The sequence below is a fragment of the Patagioenas fasciata genome, chromosome 2 (assembly GCF_037038585.1).
Source record: "Patagioenas fasciata isolate bPatFas1 chromosome 2, bPatFas1.hap1, whole genome shotgun sequence".
Taxonomy (NCBI): domain Eukaryota; kingdom Metazoa; phylum Chordata; class Aves; order Columbiformes; family Columbidae; genus Patagioenas; species Patagioenas fasciata.
The window spans coordinates 164,465,793-164,489,617 of record NC_092521.1 but is presented as its reverse complement, the minus strand read 5'-3'; the positions used below and the strand labels follow the sequence as shown (position 1 = coordinate 164,489,617).

The 23,825-nt window shown below is 43.5% G+C and overlaps 1 protein-coding gene across 7 annotated transcripts in view; it reads left to right on the top strand.

Moving 5' to 3' along the window:
* CTDSPL (CTD small phosphatase like) overlaps window positions 1–19,474 on the top strand; it is an 86,729-nt gene extending 67,255 nt beyond the window's left edge. For all 7 annotated transcript variants that reach the window (XM_065829797.2, XM_065829799.2, XM_065829802.2 and 4 more), the window contains 4 exons: window positions 4,227–4,283; window positions 10,156–10,248; window positions 11,800–11,985; window positions 15,173–19,474. In XM_065829797.2, coding sequence (XP_065685869.1) covers window positions 4,227–4,283; window positions 10,156–10,248; window positions 11,800–11,985; window positions 15,173–15,298 — 462 coding nt within the window. In that variant the 3' untranslated portion in view covers window positions 15,299–19,474. The remainder of the gene's footprint in view (window positions 1–4,226; window positions 4,284–10,155; window positions 10,249–11,799; window positions 11,986–15,172) is intronic.
* Window positions 19,475–23,825: the final 4,351 nt, after the last annotated feature.

The window sequence follows — 23,825 nt, the reverse complement described above, 5'->3', positions numbered from 1 at the left end:
TGTGGTGGCGAACAGGAACCTCTAAACCTCAATGCCAGGTCATTGTCTTCTATACCCAGACTTGGTACAGAAGGATTTTTTAATGGGACTAGAAACACAGCTGGATTGGGGAGGGAAGGTCCTGCTTTCCTAATTAAAAAAGACTCAAAAATAGTAAGGGATAGCTGAATTTAAACATCTAAATTTACATTCAAATAATGGAATATTAGGCTTAGTGTTACCTGAATGACCTATTAGAGAGCAGCGTAGGGGAAAGGGTCCTGGGGACAGCAGGGTGACCATGAGCCAGCACTGGGCCCTTGTGGCCAGGAAGGCCAATGGTACCTGGGGTGGATTAGAAGGGGGTGGTCAGTAGGTCAGAGAGGTTCTCCTGCCCCTCTACTCTGCCTGGGGAGACCACATCTGGAATATTGTGTCCAGTTCTGGGCCCTCAGTTCCAGTTTTCAAGAACTACACATTTAATGGTTGGATCCTTTCTTGCAGGACTGAGCTTTGCTTTTATTGCAGGGTCCTTTCTTAGTGGGCTCATTTTAATGATCCCATTTATTCAAAGGCCATTTACATGATGTTAAATAGATATTTCAGAAAAATCAAAAGGTTATTCTACTTAGTCTTGAATGCTGAATAATGCTTTGTGTTAGGAAAAGAAAACTGGTCCTTTTTTTCCATGAAATAAATAGAGTCAGGCAAACGCTGGAATTTCTGCACTATTGGAGTCTTAGGGCTGTGATGGTTTGATTTTAATGTGAAACCCTATGGTAGCATGTGAGAAAACTGAGTGTTGGAGGAAAATGGCCTTAGTTGTGTGGTGACTGGTACTGCCCAGCGCTTCTATTTGGATTTTATTTCATAAAGTGATTTTAACACCTATTCTGCCTGCAAAATCAAGTTACTTTTGCCACTTCTTTTAGTCACCTTTTTTCTTCCCCACGTTCAGCCCTACCAGGCAGGTCCCTGCTTAAAAGCTCTAAAAACCCACATAAATTTGTGATTTTTAGTACAAAAGGCTTTATTTAAAGCACATGATGGTTTAGAATTCCTAATTCTGTTATGAAATAGGCTTCATATTTCAAATGAAGATGATTTTTTTTTAACACAACCAAGAGAGGCGGATTATTTAAAGTGCACTTTTATGAAAGCAGCAACATCTGAAGGAGGGTAATTGTTGCCTTTTTATGCCCCTGCGTATTTGTGAAGCTGTAAGGAGGTACCAGTCTTTCATGTTAGGTGCATATTAAAGGAATAAAGTTTAGGGTGCTTTGGCAAGAGTAAAAAAGGAATAGATAGGCATTATAGTTATCATTCCCATCATAAAACAATAATAGAAGCAAAAATCATAAATTATTAAATCAAGGAGATGTAAACATGGTTTTGTATAAAATGAATTAAACCACATGCAAGTCTGGAATGCAGTCGTATTCAAAACTGTCTGTGAAACTTTTTGAGAACATTTAAAACTCTGAAGTTTTTTTTTAAATTATTATTAAATAGAAACAGTTCTAGCTGAAGATTTTCAATGGAAATACAGTGTATTCTTTCACACTGTCTCTGCGGGTCCCACTCGGGCATCTGCTGCTCCACGTCTGCAACCCCTGAAGCCTTTACCCGGCAAACTCATGCAGATCCTTCCTTCCCTCCCTTCTCCTTCCTTCCTTCCCTCCCTTCTCCTTCCTTCCTTCCCTCCCTTCTCCTTCCTTCCCTCCCTCCCTTCTCCTTCCTTCCTTCCCTCCCTTCTCCTTCCTTCCTTCCCTCCCTCCCTTCTCCTTCCTTCCTTCCTTCCCTCCCTTCTCCTTCCTTCCTTCCTTCCTTCCCTCCCTTCTCCTTCCTTCCTTCCTTCCTTCCTTCCCTCCCTTCTCCTTCCTTCCTTCCTTCCTTCCCTCCCTTCTCCTTCCTTCCTTCCTTCCTTCCTTCCCTCCCTTCTCCTTCCTTCCTTCCTTCCTTCCTTCCTTCCTTCCTTCCTTCCTTCCTTCCTTCCCTTCTCCTTCCTTCCTTCCTTCCTTCCTTCCTTCCTTCCTTCCTTCCTTCCTTCCTTCCTTCCTTCCTTCCTTCCTTCCTTCCTTCCTTCCTTCCTTCCTTCCTTCCCTCCCTTCTCCTTCCTTCCTTCCTTCCTTCCTTCCCTCCCTTCTCCTTCCTTCCTTCCTTCCTTCCTTCCTTCCTTCCTTCCTTCCTTCCTTCCTTCCTTCCTTCCTTCCCTCCCTTCTCCTTCCTTCCCTCCCTCCCTTCTCCTTCCTTCCCTCCCTCCCTCCCTTCTCCTTCCTTCCCTCCCTCCCTTCTCCTTCCTTCCCTCCCTCCCTTCTCCTTCCTTCCCTCCCTCCCTTCTCCCTCCTTCCTTCCCTCCCTCCCTTCTCCCTCCCTCCCTTCTCCCTCCCTCCCTTCTCCCTCCCTCCCTTCTCCCTCCCTCCCTTCTCCCTCCCTCCCTTCTCCCTCCCTCCCTTCTCCCTCCCTCCCTTCTCCCTCCCTCCCTTCTCCCTCCCTCCCTTCTCCCTCCCTCCCTTCTCCCTCCCTCCCTTCTCCCTCCCTCCCTTCTCCCTCCCTCCCTTCTCCCTCCCTCCCTTCTCCCTCCCTCCCTTCTCCCTCCCTCCCTTCTCCCTCCCTCCCTTCTCCCTCCCTCCCTCCCCCTCCCTTCCCCTCCCTTCCCCTCCCTTCCCCTCCCTTCCCTCCCCTGATCTGAAGTACAAGCAGGGGAAGCAAATACATAGTTGCGAGTAGTTTGGTTATCATGACAAACTCTAAGGGTGAGTTTTATTTGTTAGCAAAAATTCTCTCGATCTTATTGGCACAGCGGTCATCAACAGGATGGAGTTTTCCAGCGTCGGAGGTTTGGTTGCCAATAGTGGCTGGTCAGGATGAGTAGATTCAGCAAAGCTTCTCATGACGCAACACTTGACCTGGGTTCAAAGCATCTTCCATAGTACTTTGCTACCGAGAGAGGGTGTTGCCCTCCATATACATTCTTACGGTCATTTTGCTCTCCTCACATGAAGGTTGTTGAACTGTATCATTAGAAGGTCGTTTTTCCACGGAATGGGATCAAATTGATGCCGTCAGGTGGACAACGCAGGATTCTTCTTTCCTACCATTTTTCACAGAGCATCTCTTCAGGCTCACCAGTTTGTGATCTCCTTCTCAGTCTGTCTTCCTTGGCTGCTTCTCTGCTCTTTTGACCTCCCCCCAAATGGATTTTACGACTGTTTTTAGTCTTGCACGTTCTTCAGGGGCACCACTGTGCTGGTACCTGAGATCAGTAGATCGACTGATCCAGAAAACCAGCTGGGAAGGTCCATGCAGGTCTGAGAGAGCCAAGTGAAGATGTTTTCCAGCCACACAACCCCCAACCTTTATTTTAGGCCGTTAGATGGGAAGTTTATTGTCTGTTCATCATCCAAACTGCATTTGGCCGCTTGGCATCTCACCCATTTCCCAGCTGCAGATCGTTGGGTGAGTTACAAATTTCAGCCGGGCATGTCTACGTGATTTTTTTATCGTGGACGTAATGTGTGAGCCACACCAAAGGATCCTGCCCAATTCCATGTCCATTGGAACCAGTAAACGTTGCTGTCTGTGCATCCTCCAACCATCACTGCTGCCCAACCAAAATTAGACCAGGGGCTCTTAAACTCTCTACAAGGACATTTTTCAGCTTTCTAAAGTAATTTCCTTGACCAACAGGTTTTCGCAGTAAGTCTAAAGAAATAGCTCGTATCCAACAAGCTAGAAAAATGGATTTGAGGACTTGGACAGAGTGTGCCTGCTCTTCCCTTCTGCATTAAAATGGTTGGGATTATATGTTTAATTTGATTGGTATAGCGTGTTCTTGGGTATCACATCTTAAGAATCATTTAACCATACGACTGAAGTCTTCCCTTGTTGCAACTACTGATTCAAATATAAGCTTTAGGTGTTACTTTAATTCATTACTAATTGATGACCCAGAGTAGAATATGGAAAGCACATAGCTGAGTTTCTTTGCCATCATCCACACAGACTTGATGAAGGGGTTGTGCAAATAGGTATTTATGCTGGTGAACACACTCAGTGGTAGTGGGGGTTATTTAAACAGGAAAGAGGGAGGTGCAGTGTCTGGTGAACACAACTCACACAGAGTTAATACACAGCAATATGTATTAACTTTTTATTGAGAAGTGTGTGCTCTTCTCTTTTATGCCTGTGAAATTTTCCCTTTAATATACTTTAATGTTGATTTATGTCCTTGTCGTTCTTTCTAGCCAATTAGCAACGCTGATTTCATCGTTCCTGTTGAAATCGATGGCACCATACATCAGGTAAGCGCCGTTGGCCGAGCCCTGGGACGATGTCCTGGAGCGTTTCCTTTCTTTTTTTAAACTCCATAACTTGTCCTTTTGCTAAATACAAAATCTGTGTCCTCTGGCATGTATCATCCAGCCATGTATCATCCTTGTTTGATCTGGTACGTAGTTTCTAACTACTAAGTCTTGATTTTAGCTTTTCCAGTTGTTCACGATATCTCAGGACTTCAATACTTGACTCTTTAACAATTTTAAAACATTTTCAAACTGGAAATGATCTAAGGATGGGTTTTCAAACCAGGCCTGGAAGAAAAAATACTGGAATATGTAATTTCTCTCTACAGACGATCAGGACATAAAGTGGCTTTAAAATCTGTTGGTAGTTCATAGGGATAAAAGTTTATAAAAGTATTAAGAAAGAACAGACATTTATTCAGTTCTTGTGGCAATCTGTGTTTAAGTTCTGTCTCCTTTTCTTCCTGTAAGTAATTTAAGTTCCTCTGATAGGACGTTTTATATACTTGAGCATCTTTAAAAGGTCCACACAATATTGCAAGGGGACTAATTTTTATGTCTTATTCCTTAAGAGCTTCACTTAAGACTCTGTAAAATAATTTTCAGCAAATGCAAAACAGGCGTAATTTGAAAACCAGTCCCCTTCATGTATCTTGGCTTGGTGTGTTTAATCCGTAGTCATTTCTATAAATGTTGAATGAAATAAATTACAGTACATTTTCCTCTTCAGACAGACATTAAAGTTCTTGCTGGGAACGGGTTTTACTGGTTCATGTGGAGCTGAGCCTTTTTGGTATATGAATCTTGCAAATTGTTTGAAATGTCTCCTGTTGGTTATTGTAGGTTAAAGATAATGTAGTTATTGAGTTGCAGATGTTCCCTGCATGTGATTCGATGGAGATTTTAAATACTTCAAATTCTGAAGTGTTGTCTTTTGTATGGATTGGTTTTACTTGGACTAATATCTTTGTGTTTTTATTCTGGAACAATTGATAGCTTATTAAGTTAGTTCCTAGTTTGTTTTATTTCCTGTTACAAAAACCATCTGTGTCATTCTCACTCTTAAAATAATTACTAAACATCAGCCAGTGGACTGAAACGTGCTTTAAAGTGATAGTTGCTTTGACAGTGTCTATACTGTGCCTGTTTTATGTTGAAAAGTTGAATATCCAGGGTAATTAAACCTGTAATGTTCACCAGAGCTGAACGCTTGAAACATATCACAAAATCACAGAATGTTTGGGATTGGAAGGGACCTGGAAAGCTCATCCAGTCCAGTCCCCCTGCCAGAGCAGGAACACCCAGCTGAGGTTCCACAGGAAGGTGTCCAGGCGGGTTTGAATGTCTGCAGAGAAGGAGACTCCACAACCTCCCTGGGCAACCTGGGCCAGGCTCTGGCACCCTCACCATGAAGAAGTTTCTTCTCAAATTTAAGTGGAGCCTTTTGTGTTCCAGTTTGTACCCATTACCCCTTGTCCTGTCACTGGTTGTCACCAAGAGGAGCCTGGCTCCATCCTCCTGACATTCACCCTTTACATAGTGATCACCATGAATGAGGTCACCCCTCAGTCTCCTCTTCTCCAAGCTCCAGAGCCCCAGCTCCCTCAGCCTTTCCTCACACGGGAGATGCTCCACTCCCTTCAGCATCTTTGTTGCCCTGCCCTGGACTCTCTCCAGCAATTCCCTGTCCTTCTGGAACTGAGGGGCCCAGAACTGGGCACAATATTCCAGGTGTGGTCTCCCCAGGGCAGAGTAGAGGGGCAGGAGAACCTCTCTGACCTACTGACCACCCCCCTTCTAATCCACCCCAGGTACCATTGGCCTTCCTGGCCACAAGGGCCCAGTGCTGGTTCATGGTCACCCTGCTGTCCCCAGGACCCCCAGGTCCCTTTCCCCTACACTGCTCTCTAATAGGTCATTCCCCAACTTATACTGGAACCTGGGGTTGTTCCTACCCTTTGGTATAACTTGGAATTTATTCTTTGTTTGTTAAATGAGTAAAACTAGTTTATAAGTGTTTTTTTGTATTTGATTCACAATTGTTTATTGCTAGTTGTTAGAAACTAAAGCAACATTTGTCAGGTATACTTTGAATCTAATGTACAAAACGGTGTGGGGTTTTTTTTGGTGGGGGAAAACGCTGTTCAAATAACAAACTTTCTTTCTAGAAGGGACGAAATTAATTGATTTTCTTCCAGAAGGCTGTGGCCTGGTTCAAGTAATCCAGGATAGGCTGTATCCATCCGAGCTGGCCTATTCTTGGTTACTTGCACTAGGAGACAACCACAACTTCATATTCCAGAGAAATGCAGCTCAAGAACGTGTTTTATTTTCTACTCAACGTTAAGATGCATCCAGCCCACAAAACAGGAGATGACAGGAGCTCGAGCTGTCACAGGCAGATTTCTTTGTCGTTACTTGAACACTTGGTTGCTTTTTGAAAGGCAATTCTTTGCGTCTTATTTAATTGATTAAAATTGAGCTGAGTTTCTCTTTTGGTTTACAAATAGAGTCTCTTTAGGTGAAGGCTGCTTTGAGGTACGGAAGATGTATGTGGAAATGCAAAATGCTTGGAAACAATTAAAGATAATTACTTGTGTTCTGCCATTAGCAGCTATAAGTAGAGAGTCCTGTGAAAACATGCCTAGTGCTCCATTTGTGCCTTAACATTTGAAGAGTAGGGTTCATTTTAAATAATAATTTTAAGAAAGGCTGTATTCCTCTAAATTCTTACTGTGATAAGGAAGACATCGGTGAGCATACAGTACAGAAAAACTTGTTTTTTAATGCCCTGAAGACAGTATATAAATCTCAGAAAAACGCCAGGAGCCGGTTAGTCTAGAGACTAAAACTGAAGACATCAGGCGAGGGAGGAGAAATCCAAGCCACAAATAACCGTGCGGCATTGAGATTCAAGTCCAGCAGCTACTAAAGTAAAGGTGGGGGGGGAAATTCCAAATGAGGAGGAATAGGAGAAAAGAGCTGCACTGTCAGCTGAAGAAAGCTTTTTATGTGAAGGAAACCAAAGAGATTTTGTAGCCCAGGATACCAGCGCGCTTGGGGTCGCTTCCAGGATCTAAGTAGGACTTCTCGAAATAAAAAATAACTTGAAGGGGGAATAAGCATGTGGAGTGTTAAGGTATGTTGAGCTGCAAAACACCCAGGGTTGTTGAAAAGAATGGAATGGAGTGGAATGGAATGGAATAGAGTGGAGTAGAACAGAAATGGAATAGGAATGGGATGGAGTGGAATGGGATAGGATGGAGTGGAATGGGATAGGATGGAGTGGAATGGAGTGGAATGTTGGAATGGAATGGAATAAAATGGAATAAAATAAAATGGAATAAAATAAAACCAAGGGGGAACTGAAGGACTTGGGGCTTTTTAGAGAGGGGAGAGAATGAAGGGAAAAATTTGGGGAGACTTCATCAGAGACCACATTCATTATTAATAAGGCATTTAGTATGAGGAGCAAATGTGTTGGCCAGAGCCCAACAGGAAACATTTAAGGCTGAATAGAAGGAGAAACTCAAGTAGAGGAGGTTGAGGCTGCTGTGGTGGATCAGGGGCTCTAAACTGCAGAAATTAGACAATATAACTTAAAAATACTGTGTGCTTACAGCTAATGCTGACAGTTGCAGTATTAGGAGACCCAGAAATTGCTAGAAAAAGTGCATATTACAAATACTTGTTTTTATAAGCCCACTCCTGTCCGCAAGCCTGTGGTTGAGGAGCTTTTGCTCCAGATTTACTCTGTTGATCTACTGGGCGCTCTCTTGATGGAGAAGCTGGGTTATGCCTTGGCTTGGAGTTTGTAATTACATTCCACGTGGAAATATTTCACCGACAGAGGAGGAGATAGAAGAGGAAAGCGAAGAGGAGGCTTGTTTTGCTGTGGCTGAAAACACTCAGGTTTAAAAGGGAAGTTAATACTAAATTCCAGCACTTACTATCCAAGAATGACTTCAAGACTGTGGGGTGTCCCTCAAGAGTAAGTGTAGGAATATAATTAATATCCCAAATATATAATTAAATGTCAACACATAATAAAATTCTAAATAATTAAGAACTTCGTAATGAGCTGTAGAGTTAAGGAGTTACTCATCTTGCAGTCTTTCCTCTTATCACTGGCAAGTCGGATAATGCATTTTTGGGTACCCTGCAAGTGTCTTTCTACTTGTGTCTTTAAAAAAATGAAGATACAATTGGGAAAGGAAACCCTACAGACCAACTTGGTGCAGTAAAATTTAACTGCAAAATTAATTGCATTATTGGAGGAGAAGCAATGACTTGGTTTGTGCTTAGGGAAATACAGGATGAGTGTTGAAGGAAATCTGTGCAGTGTCTTTAATTCAGAAGTCGTCGCGTTTATGTGATTGGTTAAGTGCTGCTGTAGCTGTTTAAACAAATAAAAGGTAAACCTGGGTTATCATTTAGTATCTGTATCAAAGTTTGAATGTATTGCTTGAATTGGAGGAGCCAGAAATAGTTTAGCTGAACTTCACAGAAATAGCTTAGAGCAGATCAGGTCTTCATGCTCTGAGCTCTACGCTGCAGAAAGTGGAAAAGTAATTAACATTTCTGCTTTAGTCATTAAGGTACAGCCCCATCATACATGTTTTTAATAAACTTTGCTTTCAGCTTTAGGTTTTCAATTTCAAGTCCCTATTAGTTCTTGTTTTGCTAAAGGCTTTATTTGTTACACTTCAGTCCAAGCTGCTATTTCCATATATTTCTCCTTGAGGCTTTTTCTCTGGGTGCCTCGTGGTTTTTACCTCTTTATTAATCTGAGTCTCCTAAAACACATACAATTAATCTAGCTCAACATATCAAAGACAGAAATTCCTGCAATTGCATCATTCCTCCCTGTATTCAGCCTTGAAATTTCCAGCGTTAAGGATTATTTGCCAAGCGCCGAAGATAAAACGCCACCAGTGTTTTCTCTCCAACTTTTAATCTGAGCGCAAACAAAACAGATAAATACTTTTCAAGCAGACTCCCCTCTTTGGCTTCTCAATGTATTGTGAGCTGCTTGTCAGCTTCCCGAGCTGCAATTCTCTTATCTCGGTGGGTTTTTTTTGCACATGCAAATTGTCTTGCTCGCTCTGAAAAGCAAAGCGAGGAGGCTCGAAGGTTTATTAATCAGGTTGTTGACAGGAGCTGCGTGTTGGCGGTGCAGAAAGGCAAGATAACGTTGCAGAAAGCAAAGCTGCTCCAGAGAAATCCCGGGTATTGCCCGTCTTCACGGTAAGGTCACAGTAAAATACACTGGAGACCTCGCCACCGCGTTTACAAAGCAGCTTTTGCTGCACATTCCGTGAAGATTTTTGGTGGAAGCTCTCTACAGAGCCACACAATTAATAATTATCCATAACGAGCTACGATGCTTCGCACCTGGAATTGGAAAAATGAAAGAATTAACCCCAGGAAGAAAACAGTTCCCTATTGTGCAATTGCTGTCAGCATGGAGGTTGCATCAGATTGATTTATTCCTCCGGTAGAGCTCGGCGGGACTGAGGATCCCAGCACCAAAACCGCTTGGGTTGAGACATCTGAGTCCTCTTCTTGAGCAGCCCCACTGTCTCTCTTCTCCTTTAATGAGGTTTTTCAAGCAGAGTCACTCAGATGATGCTGTAGCATCATCAGCACGGGGCTTGGCAGCCCGTGCATTCATATTTCTCATTACTGGATGTCTACTTTTATCTCGTATATGCTATTTTTTTTGCCTTTTAGCATTTCATCTGAACTCATTCCATGCTAACTTTTGTCTCTTCCGGTGTTAGCATTACAGGAGGTGTTTTAAGTTATTTTTTAATGTGTTTTTCCTTTTGCTTTAAACACCTTTTGACCCAAATTGTCACTGTCATTCCAGGTTTATGTGTTGAAACGACCACATGTGGATGAGTTTCTTCAAAGGATGGGAGAGCTCTTTGAATGTGTTCTCTTCACAGCCAGTCTAGCCAAGGTTTGTTCCTCCATTCACCCCCTCACTGGACTTTTGACTGGGTTTTCTATGGATAATTATTTCCACACTTGGTACTATCTTAATTTTTTCCCCTTCTTTTCTGCTTCTTTGTCTGGCAGTGTGTACTTTTGTCTGCTAGTGTGTGGGTAAGTGTTTCCATGGTAACACCATCACATATGGGCTTGGCTCATAATGTAGCCTCCATGCATTGCTCATAATGCCAATATGAAAGGCTGACAAGTTACCATGGTTATAGTGAGAAATTAGAACAAATAGCGTGCGAGTAAAGCCGTGTATTAAAGCTGGGCATGAAATAAAATAACACTGCGTTGATCGCTATCGGAAATTTACTGCATCTCAAAATTTGGAACATGTGGGTTTTGTTCTATCAAGGTGCAATCTGGAGTTAGAAAATCAGACGTTTCCTAAAGCTTGAAACATCAACAGGAATATTTTGTGCCCTCCGGTAGCACTAGTACCTCATAGGTAGTTTTGTGGTAGACGTTGCAGTAGTCAACATCTTCAGTTCTTTGGGGTTTTTTATCAGTGTTTTGTATTTGTGGTGTCTTGTTTGTCAGATTGTATTGATTATTTCTAAATAACGCTCTAGCATAGCCATCTTTTACTCCAACCTAGCATAGAGATAGTGGAAGGGGACAGGACCGTGTTTAGATCCGTAGGGCTGCCTCTTCAGAGGATTCTTCCCTGCACTGTTGGCCGTATTCTGTTCAGTCACATTGTGAAAACCCCAAATAACGGAGCCATTTCAGACTGTAGTTCGATGTCTAGTGGTTTTATAGTCAAAAGATGATTGATTTCAACATCGGTTTTGTTTCTCAGTTTAAAATATATATATATAAATATATCCTTCCAAAATAAGTTATAACTACCATTTTCATGATGATTCATGGCTTATTTGGATACTTCTCCTTGGACAGTTTATATCAATTGCTGGATTCTAAGCTGTGTCTCACGGAAAGTATCATCTTCTTATATAAGATGAGAATTTCCCAGTATTGCACATTGGTATTTTTCCTAATAACACACATCTTTGATCTTTTATGGCCCAATTATGCAATTTGGCAACCTTAAGATTCCTCCTGACCCAGTCGCTCCAAGGGCATCGTTTGAAAAAGCCGCAGGTGCCCTCAGTGCAGTTTATCTTCAAAGGCACATGGGGATGAATCAGCCGTGGAAGTGGCTTCATATGGATTTTCTGTTAGGCTGGCTGGTTTTAGGGTAATGTTAGGTGGGATCTCTGGATCCATCAACTTCTAGGTAACTCCTGGGGTGATTATTAGTTGGCCCTAAGCATAAAACTTAATTGATAAATCACAGAAAACATTAGAGTGCAAGTTAACCTTCCATAGTTACCTGTCTGTTAATCACCTCGGGTTTGCAGGCGTGTGAGTTAATTAACAAGGAGCAGGGAAGAAAATGAAGAAAGGGCTTTTTGATCTGAAATTATTTTGTGTCCCTTCTTTGTATAGATCTGCGAGTTCGCCTTATCTGCCCGTTGCTAACGTCGTGTTCCTAACTTCTGTTTTTAAGTATGCAGACCCAGTAGCCGACTTGCTGGATCGCTGGGGTGTGTTCAGGGCAAGACTCTTTAGAGAATCCTGTGTTTTCCACCGAGGAAATTACGTGAAGGATCTGAGTCGACTGGGACGTGAGCTGAGTAAAGTTATTATAGTAGATAATTCTCCTGCATCTTACATCTTCCATCCTGAAAATGCAGTAAGTATTCTTAGTGCTCAAGCATAACTTTATCTTTCTGGTTCTTGCCCAGATTTTCTGATTCAGAAAATAGCTTTTCAGAGCGGTGACTGTGTTAGTTATTGTGTTTTCTTAGACTGCAGGTAGGTTCTAATATTCACTGCGGAATGGTGAAGGACAAGGGCAAACTGATCTTGACAGGCATGACTATTCATCTACTTTTAGAGTTTGGTGTGAAGTCACAGAATCCCAGAATGTCAGGGGTTGGAAGGGACTGGGAAAGCTCATCCAGTGCAATCCCCCCATGGAGCAGGAACACCCAGCTGAGGTTCCACAGGAAGGTGTCCAGGCGGGTTTGAATGTCTGCAGAGAAGGAGACTCCACAACCTCCCTGGGCAGCCTGGGCCAGGCTCTGCCACCCTCACTGGGAAGTTGTTTCTTCTCAAATCTAAATGGAACCTCCTGTGTTCCAGTTTGAACCCATTGCCCCTTGCCCTAGCATTGGTTGTCACTGAGAAGAGCCTGGCTCCATCCTCCTGACACTCACCCTTTATATATCTGTAAACATGAATGAGGTCACCCCTCAGTCTCCTCTTCTCCAAGCTCCAGAGCCCCAGCTTCCTCAGCCTTTCCTCACACGGGAGATGCTCCACTCCCTTCAGCATCTTTGTTGCCCTGCCCTGGACTCTCTCCAGCAGTTCCCTGTCCTTCTGGAACTGAGGGGCCACAACTGGACACAATATTCCAGGTGTGGTCTCACAGGGCAGAGTAGAGGGGCAGGAGAACCTCTCTGACCTACTGACCACCCCCCTTCTAATCCACCCCAGGTACCATTGGCCTTCCTGGCCACAAGGGCCCAGTGCTGGCTCATGGTCACCCTGCTGTCCCCAGGACCCCCAGGTCCCTTTCCCCTACGCTGCTCCATCAGTTTTGAGAAATACCAAGTGCTGTAGAACCCCAATAACTAACCAATCTCTAAAAAGTGAAGCTGCCCTCCAACAGGGTTTTTCTTTGGCGTGGTAATTACAAAACGGATGTTCACTCAAACTGCTTTTTTTGGTACTCCATCTTTTTTTGTTTTTTGAATGAAAATACTTTATTAGACAAGATAATTAATGCTGTACAGGTTACTATTTGAGTTCTGTATTTGTGGCAAATGGGAAGAAAAAAAATCAAGATCCTCTTGTGTTGTTACGCTTCTGCTTTTAAGTATTTTTGTGATAACTCACTTCATATTCAGAAATGTTAGTCGATAAGTTCATCATGTTTTAAGAGTAAGGATAAAAGGCAGGCAACAATACCTCAAGGGACAACAATTAGGAGCAATGAGCATTTTGACTGTGTCTCGTATCAGCTCCAGAGCTGTGAATGCTCCGGCCTGTGCTCCATCCATTGCTGCCATCGGTACAGATGTTCACATCTGTTCTGTAGCTGCCAGCACAGCAAGCTGGAACTCGCCTTAGATCTACCGACTTTTAACCAGCCAGGCTGTGCAACCCTTTCTTTGATGTTTTTAGGCTGCCTTTCTTGTGAACTGTTCACATTAACATAGGAAATTTGTATCAGAAACACTGGTTTGCATGGTTCTGTCTCTGGAATAGCGTTGTTTTTTTTAACATGAGCTACTTACGTTGCATCAATCAGCTTTTAAATTCAGATCCTAATACTGTGATACCTTCAGTGATTGGGTGAAAACATTTTTCTGGTTGGTGCCACACATGGTTTAAAGTTGCTATTTGTATTAACCAGGACCTGCAGCACTCATTTATGGCCACGGTTCAAATTAAAAACCTGATCCAGATCATCATTTGGTACCTTGGGATTCAGTGCCAAGAAAATAATGAGCTGTAGAAATTTGGGAGATTAAATTAGGAACCTTGTCAGAGCAGTTTAATCATGTCTAGAAAAGCACTGTTAGCGAACTGATATTTGAGTCTCTGCAGAAACCAGAGCTTGTAACAAGATCCAAGACGGTCTTTAAAAGGCTTCAGTATACATCCATAGTGAAGATACATGAGCTCCTTCCCCAAATCCAGCCCACGTATTTAAGAAGCGTTAATATATTCATTATTTTCCGAACCCGCCCTAATCGGAGAACTGTGCTGTACTCACTGTTGAAATATTTCCTGCGCAGCCTCGTGCCAGCAGGGGCTGTTGCTGCATGTCTGTGTTTAGTGACTCACACTGATAATAGCGGGGAAAAAAAGACCTGCCTGTAAATAAAGTGTTAGTGTTCAGAGAAGCTCTGGGGAGACCTTGTTGTGGCCTTTCAGTGCTTAAAAGGGGCCTGTAGGAAAGATGGGGACAGACTTTTTAGCAGGGCCTGTTGTGACAGGACAAGGGGTGATGGTTTTGAACTAAAGGAGGGGAGATTCAGGCTTGACATGAAGAAATTTTTGATACTGAGGGTGGTGAAACCCTGCCCCAGGTTGCCCAGAGAGGTGGTGGATGAACCATCCCTGGAGACATCCCAGGCCAGGCTGGATGGGACTCTGAGCAACCTGAGCTGGTGAAGATGTCCCTGCTCATGGCAGGGGTGGCACTGGATGAGCTTTGTAGGTCCCTTCCAGCCCAAACTATTCTATGATTCTATAACCTGTATCTTCCTTCCAGTCTGTTCTGAATATCAAGGCAGAGCAAATTGAGCTCTCCAGTGTTGGGCATGTAGGTTACGTGGATTTGTAGAAGAGGTCACAGCAGCTGTTTTACAGTTGGATTTGGGGTTGGGGTTGCATACTAGAAAATGTGGACTAGAACCTGCTGCTCCACATGAACCACAGAATCATTTTGGTTGGAAGAGAGCCTCAAGATCATTGAGTCCAACCATAACCTAACTCTAGCACTAAACCATGGCCCTAAGAGCCTTGTCTACACATCTTTTAAAGCCCTTCAGGGATGGTGGCTCCACCACTGCCCTGGGCAGCCTGTTCCAATGCCTGACAACCCTTTACATGAGTAATTTTTTCATAATATCCAATCTGAACCTCCCCTGGTGCAACTTGAGGCCATTTCCTCTTGTCCTATTGCTTGTTGCTCAGAAGAGACCAACCCCATCCATGCTCTAACCTCCTTTCAGGCAGTTGTTGCTAATTACCGGTAATTTCCCTCACTGTGATGGTGGTGAGAATTACAGCCCACCTACACGAGCAAAACACATGTTCTTCCCGCCTTAAAGTCACCTCAATACCCTTTGGCTGCTTTGTTTCAGGTGCCTGTGCAGTCCTGGTTTGATGACATGACAGACACAGAGCTGCTAGATCTTATTCCTTTCTTTGAAGGACTAAGCAAAGAGGAAGAAGTTTACAGTATGCTCCATAAACTCTGCAACAGGTAGCCCTGAACTTGGACTGACTTCTGCTGCCAGCTCGCGGTTCCTCGAGGCGTCTCCATCCTTTTCAGCCCTTTCAAACGTTAAGCTTTGGGGAGGTCACCCCGCTCAGAAGTGCTACTCTTGATCTTCCCGTTACATTGGACACGAAGGACAATCACGAGTGATGCTATTAAGCTTTCAGAAGCCTGACTCCTAAGGTCATGTGTTCAGACTACTTTTTTAAAAGGAAAACAAAACAAAAAAACAACAAAAAAAGCTATTTTAAACAGAACTCTTTTAATGAATTTCATAAATGGACATCTTTTACTGGATCAGCTTTTCGTAAAACATGCCAAAAAAAAAGAAGCTTGTATTTCAGCAGTTGAATTTCTCTCCCTTTCTTCCCCTCCCACTATGCAGACAATTCTACCCCCTGCTTAGAGCAGTTGACCTGACTCTGAATTTTTTCTTACCGAATGAAGTGCCTTTTTGAATGTTATTTTAAGATAAAAATTCATTTTTGTATAAGACGTATTTCCAGACATCTTTTAGTCTTGTATTGTCTAAATGCTTTAAAAGGAAAAAGGAAAAAATTTTATAGAGCACTGTAATATATAACAAAGGAAAAAGTTAAAACAAAGATGCTGGGTTCCTGTCTCTACAATGACATTGAGTCGTAATTACATTTTGTCATGCTCAGAAGGTTGTAGCGTTTGTGGGAGGGGTGATTTGGGTTAATTACGCGGTTGTTTCACTGACGTGATTTTCTTTTTGGGCACAGTTTTGAACATATCTGCAGTTGGTTGAGTATTAGGGAACGATGGAATTGGGAAAATCAGGTGGCGAATAGATCTAAAGCACCTTTTCTTCTAGACAGATCGAGTTCTATTGTCTCTGCTTACGCACAACTGCCATGCCTCTCGTTTTCAGAAAACCATTATCTTGGGAGAATGAGATCTATTTATTAGTTTAAGATGCTTTTCTTAAAAAAAAAAGAAACCCCATCTGGGTAAGCTGGATCTGTATGGAGCTGTTTGGAGTACTTCTTTCTTTTAATTGCTGCTACTGTATCCTCACCAAATGGAGTTGACCATCGGCTGTTATACTGTTTTTGCCACTGTGCCTGTGCTATGAAACATTCTCTGTAAGCTGCGAACTTGGGCAATAAATAAAACGCAGGCTTCATAACCCCCCCCCGGGTATTAACCCCATGGAATCTGATATAGCAGAGAACTCAGTTAAAGGTGACCTGGAAAGGATTTGTTAATATTTTGTTTTTCAATTAGGAAAATTAGTCCTTTCTTTGCTATACAACAATGCAAGAATCCCACCTCTCTGATTTGTATTTCTTCTTCCCCAAGGTGTGAGGTACAGATCAGGAGCTTAATCAAGTCTTGCTAGAAGGGCCTGGCCTAAAATTAGTCCTATGGCTTTGGAGATAAGTCTCATCTCAATCTGAGAACCTGCTTAGCATCTTCTGTAGTGTCACAGGTACCCTTGTGAAATAATAACTGTTAAATTTTTAAGCCTTTGAAGCACAAGGCACACTTTGTTTTCCTTCCCTTTCCAGTGTCACCTTTTAATTATTACCCGCACCAGAAATCTACCAACGTAAAAATCACAGCCATGCGATTAGAAGGCTAAATGGAGTAGTTGGTGCTTCTAATTACCCCGGTGCCAAATTCCGAACCAATAAATCCACTTCGCCTTTTCTATTTTTCTCGAGAAGTCTCGACGACTCGGAAATAAGAATTAAAAATCATTGCGATGGACTTGGGTCGTCAACCTGGTCTAAAACCTTGGTGAAGCAGCTTCACAAATCAATTCATAGAAGGGCAGGCAGTGGGTGCGGTATAAACTGGTCCCCTCGCGGGCCAGCTGTGCGCCAGCTGTGGCGCCGAGGGGTGGTGGCATCGCCGCTCTGTTTCCTTACCGGTTGGCATTAACCTTAGTACTGTATAACTCTGTGCCACAACAAAACTGTCAGATTAAGAAGAAAATCCTATGTTCTTTAAACAAAAAATATTGAAAAAAAAAGAAAAAAAAAAAAAAAAAGGATGTATGAACTCCGGTTGGTTCATTAACGTTTATTTTCGGTTGAAGATGGTTTAATTTTGTATTTGACTTGGAGAGTAATGAAACTGTACGCTGCCAAAAAGTTGTTCTCTGAGCAGTATTTTCAACTGCGTTTGTCGCTTCGAGGCCTCCAGCGCAGTTTGCAGGGAAGAATTCAGGTCGTAGTTAGATGTGCAGGTATGATGGGAATGGCTGAAGAAAACTCAAAGACTTTCTCGCTAGCGTTAGACCAAACAATCTTCCAATTAGACAATAATTAACCCCGCCGAGACGTTGTCATTTGCCGGTTGTGACCCGTTGTACGTGAGAGGATCCGTGTCATTCGTTTGCATTTCTGAAAGCAGCGATTTCATGAACCAGTTGCCTTAAGTCTGTGAATGAATGTTGATTATTAAAGTGTCTTGTATTGTTCTAAAATCCACATAGAATGGACAACTGAACTTCTGCACCAGCTTCTGGAAAGAACGGTGTTCTGCACAACTTGTCCTGTGCCGTTTATTTTGACTCTTGAACTCCACAGATTTCAAACCAAAACCCTTATTTTAACTTAGTACAGCATTAAAATGACACTTGGCGACAATACAAAGGTGAGAAACTTGACAGTTTTGATCTTTCCTGGTGTCTTAAGAGTATTTTTATAACTTTTGATGCTTTCTTTTTAACTCATTCCCATTGATATCAAGCTTGGGATGCTCTCCAGGCAGGGTGGGCCTTCCCTGGCTCTTCAGGTTGGGCCTTCCCTGGCTCTTCACATTTGGCCAAAGGGATCGAACTGTTGTTTATTCTGATACTTATCATCGTACTTGAAATTTCAGGTGTTAGATTTGCGTGGATATACGTACGCTGTATACATAGAGTGTCTAGATGTTAACAAAGCAATAGAGCTCTGTCCGTGGCGTCAGATAACGAGCGGAACGTTTGGAAAATTCGCAATACGGGTATTTGATTGTATTTTAAGTACGAGATTTTTAAGAATTAAAACAGAGGAAACAAAATATACTTCTATCCTAAATCTCTTGCATCTTTTGAAGTGCAGCTCATGCCTCTGGGTCCCGGGGTTGTTATAAACCCTGGGTTCCATCCTATTTCTGCATATTACACAAGTCTTTTCCAGTTGGTCATTGGGTTCAGCTACAGAAACACTGCCTGGCCTGAAGTTCCGTTGTCCTTTATATGTCGGGTTAACAAAGGTTTTTTGCCTGTATAGGTATTTTTAAATTAAACTGTAAGGCAGAATGCCTGCGATTCTTTGAAATCCAACTGAAGTGTTACCGATTAAATTGCCATTTGTAAACTAGGGCTGTGCGCAGAATATTTGTTCACCCCCAGGAATCGCGGCAGGGGCCGGACGGAGGACGGGAGCAAATGTAGTTGCTGTGTTAATTTAGGAAGCTTTGCAAAGAAGAATTTGTCTCTTTGGTTTGCCCTTTTAATCCTTTTTAGACAGCAAAGTGATACGTGGAAGCGACTCGACACCTGAGGAGGTTTGGTTATCGGTGTGTGCAATCACTTGATCACAGCGTGGTTTTGATTAGACTGGTTGGGGACAATAAAAGTATGGAAATGACACTGGCGTGTGCTGATGTTGCAGCTTTTGACATTTCAGTGTGAAAAAAAGAGAAGAAATAATAACCTGTAGCTCTCTAATTGACAAACACGTAATCCTATGTTTTGACGGATTCTTTTTAAACTAATAAACCACAGTACCGCACAGCCCTATTTGTACAACAGAACCCAGTTTGTGCCTCTGATTTCCAAGGTGCTGTGATGATTTTGGGTGCGGGGGGCAGGCGAGACCTGAGGGGGAGCAATTGCTTGAGAATCTCTGGGCTAACTATGCAAGAGCAGCTGTCCGGTTGCTGTTTCACATTATATTGTAAAACTCCAGCTGACTTCTTCTTTCTTGTTAAAGCTCTATTGGGAACTTAACAGAGGTGGAAATGTTTCTTTTCTTCTTCTTTTTTCTAATGGAGCTGTTTACACTTTAATGCAATGAACAATCCGGCGATACTTGAGAAACGCTGCCGATACCATGTGAGTGTTTTCAGGAGAGAGAAGTGTTGTCAATCAGGTATTGAATGGTTTCTTTACTGTCACAAATAAAAACCAACTTTTAACAATATAGTTACTTGTGCATGTAATACTTCTCTGGGAAAAAACCAATCATTTCCGCACTTCTCCACTTTTAGTCACAATTTGACGGGGGTTTTATTCTTGTTGATGTTATGCAGTAAAACCACCCATCTCTGTTGGACTGTCTGCTTTTTCCAAGTCATTTATAGGGTTCTTATTGCCCACCTGCTTTGCAAACGGAGCAGATGAACTGCTGCTGAACTCGGCTCCGTAAATCGGCGGCAACTCGGGCAGATGTTCCGGCTCTTTAGATCCTGCGATGAGATCATGCGATGGTTTGCTCCAGTCTCAAAGCTGTGTGTGATTCCTTTGCGAAGGGCGGCTCAAATGGCCGTTCTTAACCTCACTGCCGCATCCCAATGAATATCTGAATAAAACACTTTATTTGCTTGGAAAGTCTATTTTTGGGGACTTTTTTCAGTAAGATTTAAGAAGAGCCTCCTTTTTTATCAAAAGGTACGTATTATTAGGAGCAAAAAACCTGCTAGAATAAGCAACTGGCTCAAGACGGCACATTAGTTGCAATGAAAAATGTTGTTAGTTATTTCTGTTATCTGTTGGAATGGCCTAGGCCTCCTTCATATTATACTGGTAGCTTGGGGTTTTTTAATTTTTTTAAATTATTATGATTATTGTACCAATCTCCTTAGCTGCTCCTGAGCATAAAGACGCCGTTCAGTAAAACAAGCGTTTTGAAATTCAGAAACCAGCTCATTTATAGTGCTGAGAAAGACCCTGTTGTTCCACCTCAGCTGCTTGAAAGCGTTTGCAAACGCACAGTCTATAAATGCACCTCTACGCCTTCCAGTAGTTGTTTTTCCCCCTTTTTTCCTTGTGTTCTGACTCGGAAGGAAATGCAACCGCTCTGGAATTCCCTGCGAGGTGGGACGGGGCTGTTCCAGCAGTTCTGGTGAGTGACCTTCTCCATCCAGATGTCCACCCCATCCATCTGTGCTACAGGAGACATAGTAAAGCTCTCCTGGCTGGTTCTGCTGGAAAACAAGCGATCTTTGGGGTAATAGATTGCTTGGGACAGGTTGGCAAACTCCCAACTTGAGCAGCTTCCAGGCGTGTTTTGTTTCAAGGCTTCTTGAGCTGTGCTGAGGAGCAGCTTGTCCTGTTAATTGCCCGGTGCCTCGTTAATCGGCGTTTCTGAAGCACAGGCCGTACGCTGACACCTCCGACTTATTAGAGGTTGATTTTCCTCGCTACGGTAGGTCTGCATCTGCGGTTACGCACCTTCCCAAACAGCGATTTCAAAAGGTTGGAGTTTGTCATCGCTTAAATCAGCAGCAAACTGAATTTTGGCGGTGAGGAATGCGTCAGTTCAGCCGCGTCCCCGTGCCACCCCCGTCCCTCCCACCGCTCTGTGCGACCGGCATCGTTTAATTCTGCGACCCTTTGAATTCAGCGATGTGGACGCATTTGGTCAGGATGGAGATGGCAGGAAAACGCTGGACACAGCGGGTCCCACCAGCCTGAGCCGTCACCTGGGACGAGTCTGATGCCGCTTCAAGGCCACCAGAGGAGTCACCACTGAAACCAGAAGCGTGTCACCCCCTCGGAGAACCACCTTCCTCCCTGGGAATGAGGGTTGGTGGGTTTGTCCATCCAAATGCAACATCCGCCCCCTTTGAGCTCCCAGGCTTTTGGTAAACATTGCAGTCAAAGGGTTGTTGGAGGAGTAACAACGGGTTGTTGGAGGAGTAACAACGGGTTGTTTGCTTTGGCAGATTTTAATGAGCTTTTATGATGAAAACCAATTTTCTTTATGGCATAACTGATTTTCTTCCATGCTTCGATTCAGTTGGACGATGTGTTATTTTTTGTTGTTCATCCTCTCCATGTCTGATAATGCATATAGTTGAGGTCCAGCCCAGAAATCCCCCTCTCCCTCCACATGCTGTTCTCTTTGCTTTTCCCCACAGTATTTCACCCAAAGTCTTTATAGCATCAGGTCAGAAAGTTCTGCTTGCTCCATTCCTGGGCTTTAATAAAGATTAAAGCCTTGGCTGCTCAGCATAAAGGGCTCTTCCTACAGCATGTTTGGCAGGGAGGTACAGTTCCCATCCTTGTTTTGTGAACCTGCTGAGCTGTGAATTAAACAATTGTGCAGCTTCCAAAGCCACTGAAACCTGTAGCAAAGCTGGAGATGAGAAAGGAGATGGTGTGAATTTTGGGGTTGTCCTGTGCAGGGACAGGAGTTGCACTCGGTGATCCCTGTGGGTCCCTTCCAGCTCAGGACGTTGTGATTCTAGGAGAAAGATCCTGGATTTGGGGCAGAATTGAGGTGCTGGGAGAAAACACGATGCAGGCTGGTGGGGTTTCCCATCCAACCCTGTTTTGGTTTCTGTGCAGCATCCCTCATATCGCATTCCAGGGCACCCTGTGAAGGTTGATCCCTCACTCGCTGCCCTGGGTTTGCACACATATGGGGGGTCTGATTTTTGGGTTGGGGGCGCACGTCACTGCATGTTCTTCCAGGCTACAGAGGCATCCGCAGCACTTGGAGATGCCTCTTGTGAGTGCATCCATCCGTGGTGCTTCTGAGCAGGTGACCTGATGCTGGTCACCAGTGACAACCAGTCTGTGGTCACACATTTATACCCTGAGCAGACTGGAAGGAACTGGGGAACTCAAACTGGCTCAAGGTGAATATGTGAAGCTGCTTTTCATCGGGCACATCCCCAAGTTGGGTCTGCAGACAGCAGCGTGTAAGGAAATATCGCGCTGAAGAAGCATGGTGGAAATCAAGCACGTGCTACCCTGTTTTCCTGAAAATAAGCCCTACCCTGAAAATAAGCCATACCATGATTTTTCAGGATTTTTGAGGGTGCTCGGAATATAAGACCTACTCCAAAAATAAGCCCTAGTTACAGTTCATAAAGTCAATTTAAATAGTGTCCAGGCAGCTATACATGTAAAAAAAGGAAGCACCTTTTGGAGCAAAAATTAATATAAGACCCTGTCTTATTTTTGGGGAAACAAGGTAGCAGATCAGCCCGCAGAAATACAAAAGTCTTGACATTCTCATGTGTATTTTTCTTAGGAAAATCACATTATAAGTGTGAGCACTGGGTCCCTTCATCTCCCGTTTAGTATTTTCTCTAAATACCAAGCGGGGCTTTGATTTCATCTGAATCCTCTCTAGCACGTCTTAATAATTCAGTTAAGGGCAGGTTCAGCTGAGTAATAGTTCACCCTCCTGATCTCTGAGCTGCTGAATAGATGTTAAAATAACAATTGTGAACAAATATTTGGGATGTCGATGGTTGTGGTTGGAAAATGGTTGGACTTGGAGAGGAGGATGAGGAGGCAGAAGGGACGGGAGCTCTGGGGTGATTTTGCGGCACTGGACTGCGATGGGCCGAGCTGTGACGTGGGCTGGTGGTGGATGCACTTGGCTTTTATACAACCGTGACCAAAATCTTATGAAAATGAAGGTTTGGGCCACGCAGGGCTTGGTCCCACCACGAGATGGTGCAGCTGTGCAGCGTTGGCTTTTAAAGGCACCGTAAAGGGAGTTTAAGAGACATTAGATCAGGCAAAAGCATCACCCCAACTTCAGTATCTGAATCTCTCTTGGAATTTCAGAGGCAATTTCTTCATTTGCCTGCAGAACGCTGAGTTTCCTTTGCAAAAGAAGCAGGTGTCTCCACAACTGAATACAGAGCAGGTAAGTATTCGTGATCATTTTAGTTACTGGTTATTATTTTCCTTCCATGAAAATGCTGTAACGTGTTCAACACATGAAAATTAAAGAGGGAAATCGGTATTTCTCAAGTAGTTAAGTTCAAAATGATGTCCTTACACCGTCCCTAGTGTGGTAAACCCTTTTTGCTCCAAAGGCTTTGCTGCTAACCTATTTCTTTCTTTTTCAAACAACATCATTTTAAATAGTTTGCATTTGGCTGAAGGACATCAGGAGAACCGTGGACAAGTGTTGAGTGTCCAGGAGGGAGGGGGAGAAGAAGAAGAAACCAGTGTGTAACACAGCATCACTCCCTGTGCCTCGTCCGCTTCCCACTGACACGGGTGTGCTGAGCGTGGGTGACACCCCGAGCCAGTGCAGGGGACATGGGGACACGGCTGGGCCGGGGAGGTTGAGACCAGGCCAGAAATGCAGCATCTGCTAGCGAATGGACCACGTTTGCAAGGCTGCATCCTCCTGTTGGTTGGTGCATCATCTGGTTTCTCGTGCCCAACATGCTCTTGTTTGCTGCAAAAAAAGTGGGTTTACAACCCCTAATCCACCCCCCTTGCAGCCCATGTCCCTGGCTTTCTGTTCATAGAATCATAGAATAGTTTGGGTTGAAGGGACCTTCAAGGCTCATCCAGTGCC